Here is a 9,854-nt window from a genome sequence, read left to right as displayed (position 1 = left end):
AAAAAAAAAAAAAAAAAAAAAAAAGAGAGAGAGCAAAACAAAAACGGTTTTGAAAAAGGTTATTTTTGGAGTGCGCTGATGCCTGTGGATTCTCGTGGGCTAGAATCCGTAATTACTGTGATCGGAGTTTGACGAGAAAATCATTTCTCCCTTCCTTATTTACTAATTTTCCATCATTTATTGTTTTAATAAAACAACAATACATCACTTTTTTTTTTCTTTTTTTCTTTTTTTCAAATACGGGAGGTCTATTTATTTTTATTTATTAATTTTTAAACAGCATATAGAATGCTACTTGGACGTAAAATTGGAACGGAATATAACATAATCGGTATCTTGTGTCGTTTTCTTGACTTTTAAAATATTCCAACAATTTAAGAATATTCAAAACCAATATATAAGTAAAGGAATGGTGACCGTAACCGTTCGATCCATGACTATAGAAAAATTTGACGTCACTAAATATTTAACTTGACTTTTTTTTATTATGGCGGGGCTCACCTTTAAGCACTTTGTAAAAGTAGCCTTTATATTATATAAAACCCTAATACCGCACTAACACCAACTTGGCATATAAAGTGGACTCAATTAGCCCTTTTCTTTTTGTTTGTTTGTTTGTTTTTTTTTTTTTTTTCTATATCAAGTTAACTTTTACCTAATTAAATTAATTATTAACACATTTGTTTTCAATTAAAGTATGAAGTTGTCAAATTTTGATTCATGTATTATTTAAAGAAAAAAAGAGTGAAATTAAGAGAAATTTAAATATACCAGATGAGCGTGTGAAACAACACATCCAGGGTCCAAGTGTATAATTTCACGTTATGAGCATGTGATGTGGCTAATTAAAAATAAAAAAGTTGTTTTAAAATGATTAAATAGCAAAATAAATGAAAACTGAAAACCAGGGGAAAAGACAGAAACCAAATGGCGGGTTTGGGAGTGGTAATTGGCAACTGGAAAGCCCCTTTTATTTCAGGAGTTGGGCGGTTTTGGGTAACCTGGTATTTGACTCGCTAAACGGTTGTCTAGCTCTGCTTCTGCCTTGTACGGCCATGCTTGCCACGTGTCATGAACCAACTGCGCCACTGTCACCCGCTAAAAAGTTCCAATTTTTTAATTTTTTGATTTAATTTTCTCTCCTATGGAAAAAAGAAGAAAAAACGGTGGCATCTTTTCAGGTGCTCAGTTAGACAGCTTTTATTGAATCTGGAATTTCCAGTTTCCAATACCAAAAAATTAAAAAGAAAAAAGGAATATTCCATCACTTACCATTTCTTTCTTATTTTCTAGTTCATATATTTATTTTCCAAGACTTTGGAATTGTATTTTAAAAATGCAAATTAAATGCTCTCACTAAGTTAGGATCTTTTTTCTCCTGCAATCAACAATATTAGAAGTAGAGATTTGTTTTTCTTTTACCTAATTTTCGAAAAGAAAAATCATAAATGAAATTAAAACTTAATATTATTGTACTGGTTTTGTATTTAGTTAATAAATTATAGAAAGTGTGAACACCGAAAATTATAAAAGTAGTTTTGCAAGTGATCTGTACATGGGAAAGAGGTCGAAATCGAAAAGGACAAAAGGCAGTTGAGAATATTTATATTTTTCAAATACCAACGGAAGGAAGTGAGATGGGCGTCCCGTGACGAGCATGTGATATTCCTCTTTTTTCATGCGAGGCCACATAATCCAAACGAACATCAAATTTGGGCTTTGGAATCTTCAGGAAAATTCTTGGCCCATGGGCCTTGCGTGCTTTAGAATTACCCAGCTCCGGTACATCTAAAAGCCCAAAAACGAGTTGGCCCATTCTCCAAGGTGTAAGAGTCTATAACAAATAATAGAGCCCAAATACAAGAAATATTAAATTATATTATTTACTCGGGGGTTAATGTTTTTTTTTCTTTTTTCTTTTTTTTTTTTTAACACAAAAGATTTTCTGCCCACAAAATGCAGGTGGCAAACATTGATGTAGGCACCCTCAATAGGACATCAACACAGATTTCTCTCCAGATAATAATTTCTTCCCTTAGCTATATACTCTTTTTTCTTTTACTTCATTCTAACTATATTCATAAAATGTACATAAGACCGCAAGAATTGAGTACACTTGTTAATGGCAGACCTTCACTTCAAGACAGGTTTCTGGCGGGTCTTGGTGAATGTAATGTCCCCATTAAGCACTGAGCCGATAAATTTTTCTACCTCTTCTTCCGTCATTTCACCCAAATGTGCTGCAAATTTCTCCTTCCGACGTTTGTATGCGATCAGTATTTGATCAGATGATTTAAATCCAGCACTGTCAAATGCTTTAAGAAACGATGGTTGTTTTGTTGCATCTACGAGAGAATAGGATATGGATTCCTTAGAGCCAGGCGCAGAGATCTGACGCCTTGACAATGTCTTCTGAGACACCTGAAACATTAAATCAAGAGGGGCAGAAAATGTAAGGTATAGCATAGCAGCAATCAACAAGCCAAAGTGCAGCGGCTTGAGACAAAACGTAAATGCGAGTGCTCTCACCATGTTTAGGATCATTTCCAATTTGTTCCTTGCTTTAGAAGATCTGAAGGCACCAATGACACAAACAGGAGTGTTCTTCCCACAGATAGAATCAAAGTTGAACCCTGTCAATAGAGGGATCTGATTCTGTGCAGAATCAGATTGTGTTTTGGAGGCTGGCTTTGACGCTGCCTTCCTGTTCTTTTTCTCAAAACCATTAACTAAATAACTGAGATCATCAATGGCAGATCTCAAATCTTTCACATTGATCCCTGTTCTGAGAACGTGCCTCTCTCCATTTGATAGCCAACCCACTATAGCTGGAAGGGCATCGACTCCTAACTTCTTTATTGTAGGATCTGAAACATCCGTGACCTATGCAATAAAATAAAAAGAAATCTGCTATCAGAGTATGAAAATGATGAACCTCCACAGAGATAACCCACATAATTATGCAACGGATACTGATAGCCTCATACAAGAATGAGATAATCAAGCAAGCTCAGTAATAATATACCTCTGCATCATAGAAACTGAACTGCTTGTTATACATCCCGCTAAGGACACGCCAGATAACAGGTGTATCCTTTTTGGTTGACAGAAGCATTAAAGTGGGTAATCTTCCTCCATTGTTGGAAGAGAAGTCAAATTGCCTCAAATCGACCCGTCGTGAGAACCTTGGAAGATGCTCTTGACAAAAACTTTTCAAACTCTTCACAGCAACGTCCCCACTGTACTCTACCAAAGAACCATCGGTGCTTTTTATGTATGAATAGACAAATATTCTAGGAGTCCGATGAGGATAAATGCCAAGGTCTTTGCAGAGAGAGGATTCTGATTCACAATCTATCCTTCCAGCCTGAATTGAAAGGTCAAACAGAAGATGAGAACAGTGAAAAATCGCCATAACTATTTAATTTAGAAATATGATTACTTAATAGCACCTTTAAAGCTCCCTGCAACGAACTGGCAACATCCTCTATAATTGATTGAACATGATCAACTCCCTTCAGAGATGACGTGATGGGAAACAGAAGCCAAGTTACTCCCTGGCCCACAACTTCTTGCTTAAACACTTGTTTATTAACGACCTTGATGATTGAGGAACTCTTAGATCCAGATTGGGCCTTAAAGTGGCTACCAAAATTACCCTCATCCTTAAAGCCACCTCCAAAAAAATTGGAAAATATATCCTCCATACCAAAGCCGAAGGGATTTGAACCACCACTCGGTCCACCAAAGGAAAATGAGAAAGACTGTGAACCTCCTTGTCCACCAGTACCCTGCCACTGTGGCTTGAAGTTCTGCTGACCCTGTCTTCTTCCTTCGTTTGTAAAGAATGTATGTCCACCACCTTGATCCCCTGAATAGCCAGGGCCAAAGCCAGGGCTACCTTTTTCATCGCCATACAAATCAAAATTTTTTCTCTTCTCTTCATCTGATAAAATTTCATATGCTGAAACATGGAGAAGTAAGGTCAATTGTGGTGGAAAACTAGGCAGATTTAGACATGTTGGTTTAGTAGTACTTTAACATGATATCAATTCAGGACAACATTATTTTTCTTCTCCAATGTTGAACTTCATGACTCAAATTAAGTACACCCTATTCAACCAAAACTCATCCCACAAATCGAAATGACAGGGAAAAGAGATTAACTGCAGTAGAAAAGCCCTGGCGAAAAGATACAATGGTCGATCGAAGTAAGTAACATACCGTTATTGATTTCTTCAAACTTATGTTGTGCGCTTTTTTTCTTATTCTTATCTGGATGATACTGAAGAGAAAGCCTGCCAATGATTAATAAATTCCACCATGAGCTACACAACCAAAAGAAGTTGAATCAAATGGAACAAGAACATAAATTTTGGAGGGAAGTTAGATACTTGTGGAAAGCTTTCTGAATTTCCCGCTGACTCGCATTCCTCTCAACTCCAAGAACCTGAAAACAATTTCAGAAAACGCAACGATGATGAGCCATTCTATAACACCACCACAAACTTCCATACTCCGTAACCAAACGCATGTAAATTTCTCAAGTTATAAACAATTAGGAGGAAATCAAGACGAACATCAACATAATAAAATGACGATACACAAAAAAATGGCAAAGTGTATCAATGAGAGAAAAACTCCGACCAATCTTCGTTACCTTGTAAGGGTCCATGGTTTTGGCCTCCGACAACAGGAAAAGGAACAAAGACGCCATAATGAGAATGAACGGCGAAAGACGAATCTCCATGTTCAGATCCAGCCGAGTTTCTGCAACTGATGATTTCGTAAACTGGAATTTGGTAATTGGGAGATGGTAAAATGGAGGGAGAGACGAAGCGACGGGTGCGAAATAATATAGGTTCTTCCCCGATCAGAACGAAATAGAAAAATCCGGAGCCTTCGATTTTTAGCGAATCAGTAAATATGCTTACGTGGCAGCTCGAAATCATACCACGAAAGCTGACCAATGAGAATCGAGAATTAGCGCATGTCACAACAAATCACGGTTATTCATCTAGTTTTGCTGTTATTTAAAATGGGCTGGCCCAAGTATTTTGCCGTATGGACTCCTTCATATTGGGCTGGCTGGCTGAGCCCAGAGTAGCCTTTTGTTTAGAATCAATTATAAACTGACATAAGCTTGGTCAAAAGCTTCTGTTGTCGTCCAGCGGTTAGGATATCTGGCTTTCACCCAGGAGACCCGGGTTCGATTTCCGGCAACGGAATTTTTTTCGTTTTTTTAATTAAACTGAATATTTTTAATAAAAATGAACTCTTTACGTACCCATTTTATCCTTCACGTTTTAATATATACCTATTTTACCCTCAAATGTAATAGTTGTATATAAACATAATTATGATCTTACTATATATGAAAGGGCTACCAGGGGAGATTATTTACGTACCCTTTTACCCTTCACTTTTATACTATATAAATATTTTACCGTAGATTTTAATAATTGGTATTAATAGCTAATTTCAAATTATAATTAAGGTAAAAATTACTTTAAAAATTAATGAAAATTTTTCAAATTATCTCCGAGAGTGGACAGGTCACATAGATTTTAAAAATATTACAAAAAAGTTAATAAACATTAAATATATATATATATAGAGAAATAAATAGTTATTATTTGTTTATTTTAAATTATAATTTCCCCCTTCGCATATTTTATTATTCTAAATTTGAATGAAACCAATTTCTTCTGGCTTGTTGTCTAACGATGAATCACGTGGACAACCTGTAATAAAAGAACAAGCAACTTTTTCCCGGGCCGCCATTAGCGTCGTAACTACAAGCTTCATCAATTCCTCATTCGTGGTGCTGTATTCACCGAGAGCTTAAGCAAAGCATCAAGCATAAAAGACCCAAATGGTGGTCGAACTTCAGTAACAACACAACGAGAGGAAGGTGGACGAGCAAAGAGCAACGATTCTGGGTTTCAAGACCGAGAAAATGGAGAACCAGGAAGCTCGTCGGTCGACTACGGAACAGAGATCGAAGAAATCGATTCCTCCATACATGAAGGCGATCTCTGGTTCTCTCGGAGGGGTGATGGAGGCCTGTTGTCTACAGCCGATTGATGTTATCAAGACTAGGTTGCAGCTCGATCGGACCGGGGCTTACAAGGGGATTGTCCACTGTGGAGCCACGGTTACGCAAACGGAAGGAGTTCGGGCTCTTTGGAAGGGATTGACTCCGTTCGCTACTCACCTGACCATGAAATATGCGCTTCGCATGGGGTCCAATGCAGTGCTTCAGTCCGCGTTTAAGGATTCGGAGACTGGAAAGCTTAGCAATCACGCTCGTCTGGTTTCTGGATTCGGTGCCGGGGTTTTGGAGGCTCTCGTCATTGTTACTCCATTTGAGGTCAGTTTGCATCTCTCTCTCTCTCTCAATGTCAAATAATCTGCTGCAATTCAACTTTCAATTTCATATTCGACGGATTTGGTTATGGAATCATGATTATTTATCTTTTTTAGACTATTGAATTCGAGATTATCTCCTGAGGAAGGACGCCTAACCAGTTAATTTTCCCCAAGATGGGAGGTTATGAAATTTATTTGTAGAATTATAAATTGATAATCGTTAGATCTGAATGTTGGTCTCTAGGTTTAGTTGAGGCCACTGGTTCTCTTCAACAATCGGAAACCTTGTCGTGGACGATAGTTGGCGCCGACAGGACTGATAATATAATAATATAAACACATTTTGCTGATTCTTTAATGGCGGTGTACTTCATCAATTTTAAACGCTCATATGCTTTGTTTTCAACGGAAAAACTTGGGTTTCATTAATGGCGAAACCAGATTCCAAATAAGGCGCTGGCATTGCCTTTTTCGGGTGAGTAGGATAAATATAATATATTACTTGCTTGTTGGTTGGTTGGGACTGGTGATGGACAGTGTTTGGCCCTTTTAACATTACGAAAATGAATTAATTAGCTTTCATTAGGGTCAGAGGGCTCTGTTATTCTTTGTGCTCTTTTCGCATTTTAGTATATTCTATATAACAATGATTTAGCCTTTTTACATTTAGAAATTTCACGTTTCTAAGTTCACAACATTAAAAAAAATTATTATCATAGTCGAAGTCATAGAAAGACAGAATAGGTATATAGTTGGACGAAGTTTGATTTGGACTGTAGAAACTTTGTCCACTTCATTTACTCCACCAAACACCATTTGTTGGTTGATTCTTTGTTATGAGATCTTTAATATAAGCATTTATTCTTACATTCTTTTAATTTACAGTAACAAAATTATTACAAGAAAAAAAAAAAAACTATAGTGAGAACCTTTTAAGAGTTGTTGTTACTCAAGCATGTTCTAGCTTTTAGAAAATATCAGCTTCTTCACCATTTTCAACGTTGCTTTCATTTGGGTTTATTTAGCAACAAAATTAGGGAAGTGGAGAATGCTAAATGGAAAGTCATCAATGTTATTGGGATTGCAACCAAAATCTCACATTTCAATTTTGAAAGAAGGGATTTGATTGGTATGATCTATGGATTAATCTAATATGCATTACAAAGGATAAAAAAATAATAATAATAATAAATAAATATCTGAAACGAACCAATGTTACAAATTTGATAGGGAAGGGGAAGATCTAGGTTTTATAAGTGGTAGACAACTATTTTTACTAGAATGAGACTTTTGGGGTAAAACTAAAAGTAAAGTCATGTGGACTTTTCAGAGTCAATGTACAGAAGGTCTCAAGATAATGATGTAGCTAATAAAAGATGTTGGGGAGTTAGATTCAAGTTCAAAGGTTTGAATTAGAAGAACTGATTGACTCAGAGAATGAAATATTAATTTTCTTGCTTTTTGTTGATACACTGCAACTGTGCTGGTCATTTAAAGAGATTTTTCCTGGTCAATTATGTAATAAGGTGTAAGCGTTTTGGCCTGAGTTGATTTGTTTTGTCAGTTTGTTTAGCTTCAACTTGCACCCTATTTATGTATGTTCAATAGGAAAAAAGTGTGGGATGACTAACATATTGGTGCGGATATTGCTGGTGTAGGTGGTGAAAATTAGATTGCAGCAGCAGAAAGGACTGAGTCCTGAGCTCCTTAAGTACAAGGGTCCAGTGCACTGTGCTCGAATGATTATTCGAGAAGAAGGCCTTCTAGGGCTTTGGGCAGGTGCTGCTCCAACTGTTATGCGGAATGGTACAAACCAGGCTGCCATGTTTACTGCCAAGAATGCTTTTGATGTTGTTCTTTGGAACAGACATGAAGGGGATGGAAAAGTCCTTCAGCCATGGCAGTCAATGGTATCGGGATTCCTAGCAGGCACAGCAGGCCCTTTATGCACTGGTCCTTTTGATGTTGTGAAAACTAGGTTAATGGCCCAGAGCCGAGGCACAGGTGAACTCAAGTACAAAGGCATGTTCCATGCTATCAGAACTATATACGCAGAGGAGGGACTTTTTACTTTATGGAAAGGGCTGCTGCCCCGACTCATGAGGATTCCACCAGGGCAGGCCATTGTGTGGGCTGTGGCCGATCAATTTATTGGCTTGTATGAGAAGAGTCATCTTCACGATGCTCCCATATGAATACTAGGAACATTTTTGGCTTGCTTTATTATAAAGTCCACAGCAGACCAAGTGATGGTCTTTTAGCGTCTCTTATTGCATACCTTCATTTTTCTACAACTGTTTCAGCCACCATCCAAATAACCATGAAGTTTTCGCACCTCGTGTCTTAAAATAGATCACATGGGAAAGTATTATAATTTATAGACTGGTAGAAATTTCAGTGCTGTTTACTTTGTGACAGCCTAGTTACAATTCTTGAATTCTTTGGTAGTATCAAGACTTCTTGTTGGTGGATGTTGTTTTGCAATCAATGACATGATTCCTTGTAGCATTGTAACAGGTAAACATTGTTATCCAAAGGGATAGTAAGAAAGAGAACTTCATTGACTTCGTTGAAAGATGCTGCCTCTGTATACACATAGGCTATGTCAATGAGTTTGGTTGGTAACACAAATTTTTCAGTTAACCAACTATTTGTTTTTCAGAGTGGACTGCAGGGCTCTGATCTTGCGACAAATGGAAGGATCTACTGCTATTACTGGTATGATGAATTCAAGTATTTATTTGAAGAATTTTTTTAATATTATGTTGTTAGGCTTCGATCCAGCTGATGAGAGGTGGAATGGGTAAATATATGTCAGGCTGAAATATACTTTTGTTAAGTTGAATGATACCTCTCTTCATTCATATTCTCTTTCTCTAACCCACGTACACACACACACAGATTATTCCTTCAATATGGTTAATGCAACAGTTTTTGGTTTCATGATGCGTAAATGGGCATGATCAAGAGGGAAATATGTCTTAAAAGAGTTGCTCGAATGTAAGATGGAAGAAAATGGTCCATTCCATGAGTATCATGTTGTCAAAGTTGAAGGATGGAGTCTTTAAGCATGACTTGCTTATGAATTTCTTGCTAATTGAACTAGCACAGTTTCTGATTCCTGTGCACTCTGTCTTTGGAAGGATCGTTGTAGACCATCATGTGATTGTAAGGAGAAGGGACATTCAAATTTTATCCCTCCAATCCATCTAGGAGATTCTCTTTATTTTGTCTTTCCTATTCTCTTCATTTTGTCTTTCCTTTTTCCCTCTTTTGCGCTATTTTCTTCTATCTTGGGAATGTTAAGATTTTTTCTCTGTGTCTGTTCGAGACATGAGGAAGATGTTGATCATTTGATGATTCATATTGGAGGAGGCTAGGGAAGGGAGAAGTTATGTGGCAAACTAGCTTCAGAGTTTTTTTTTTTTTTTTTTTTTTTTTTTTTTTTTTTTTTTTTTTTTTTTTTTTTTTTTTTTTTTTTT

At 36.8% G+C, this 9,854-nt stretch overlaps 2 protein-coding genes and 1 non-coding gene across 4 annotated transcripts; 2 read left to right on the top strand and 1 right to left on the bottom strand.

The window, feature by feature from the left end:
* Positions 1-1,886: 1,886 nt before the first annotated feature.
* LOC111442396 (dnaJ protein ERDJ3A) lies at positions 1,887-4,866 on the bottom strand. 2 transcript variants are annotated; one of them, XR_002710293.1, is made up of 8 exons: positions 4,661-4,866; positions 4,395-4,450; positions 4,225-4,298; positions 3,453-3,964; positions 3,026-3,367; positions 2,530-2,883; positions 2,040-2,421; positions 1,887-1,994 (listed from the first exon to the last, which is right to left on the bottom strand). XR_002710293.1 is itself a non-coding variant. In XM_023079789.1 (7 exons), exons 1-7 carry the CDS (start codon positions 4,748-4,750, stop codon positions 2,134-2,136), a joined length of 1,716 nt encoding a protein of 571 aa, XP_022935557.1. In that variant the 5' UTR covers positions 4,751-4,866; the 3' UTR covers positions 1,887-2,133. The 2 variants fall into 2 exon arrangements, 1 of the variants encoding a protein (XP_022935557.1); XM_023079789.1 differs by having other exon boundaries at positions 1,887-2,421.
* Positions 4,867-5,156: 290 nt separating this feature from the next.
* TRNAE-UUC lies at positions 5,157-5,228 on the top strand. Its single transcript has one exon. It is a non-coding gene; the product is annotated as a tRNA-Glu (tRNA).
* Positions 5,229-5,719: 491 nt separating this feature from the next.
* LOC111441925 (mitochondrial succinate-fumarate transporter 1-like) lies at positions 5,720-8,750 on the top strand. Its single transcript, XM_023079117.1, has 2 exons — positions 5,720-6,373; positions 8,031-8,750. The coding sequence occupies exons 1-2, from the start codon at positions 5,960-5,962 to the stop codon at positions 8,565-8,567; spliced, it is 951 nt and encodes a 316-aa protein (XP_022934885.1). The 5' UTR covers positions 5,720-5,959; the 3' UTR covers positions 8,568-8,750.
* The last annotated feature ends 1,104 nt before the right edge of the window (positions 8,751-9,854 follow it).

The sequence above is a fragment of the Cucurbita moschata genome, unplaced genomic scaffold (assembly GCF_002738365.1).
Source record: "Cucurbita moschata cultivar Rifu unplaced genomic scaffold, Cmos_1.0 Cmo_Scf00004, whole genome shotgun sequence".
NCBI lineage: Eukaryota > Viridiplantae > Streptophyta > Magnoliopsida > Cucurbitales > Cucurbitaceae > Cucurbita > Cucurbita moschata.
This window is presented reverse-complemented; position numbering and strand designations above follow the sequence as displayed.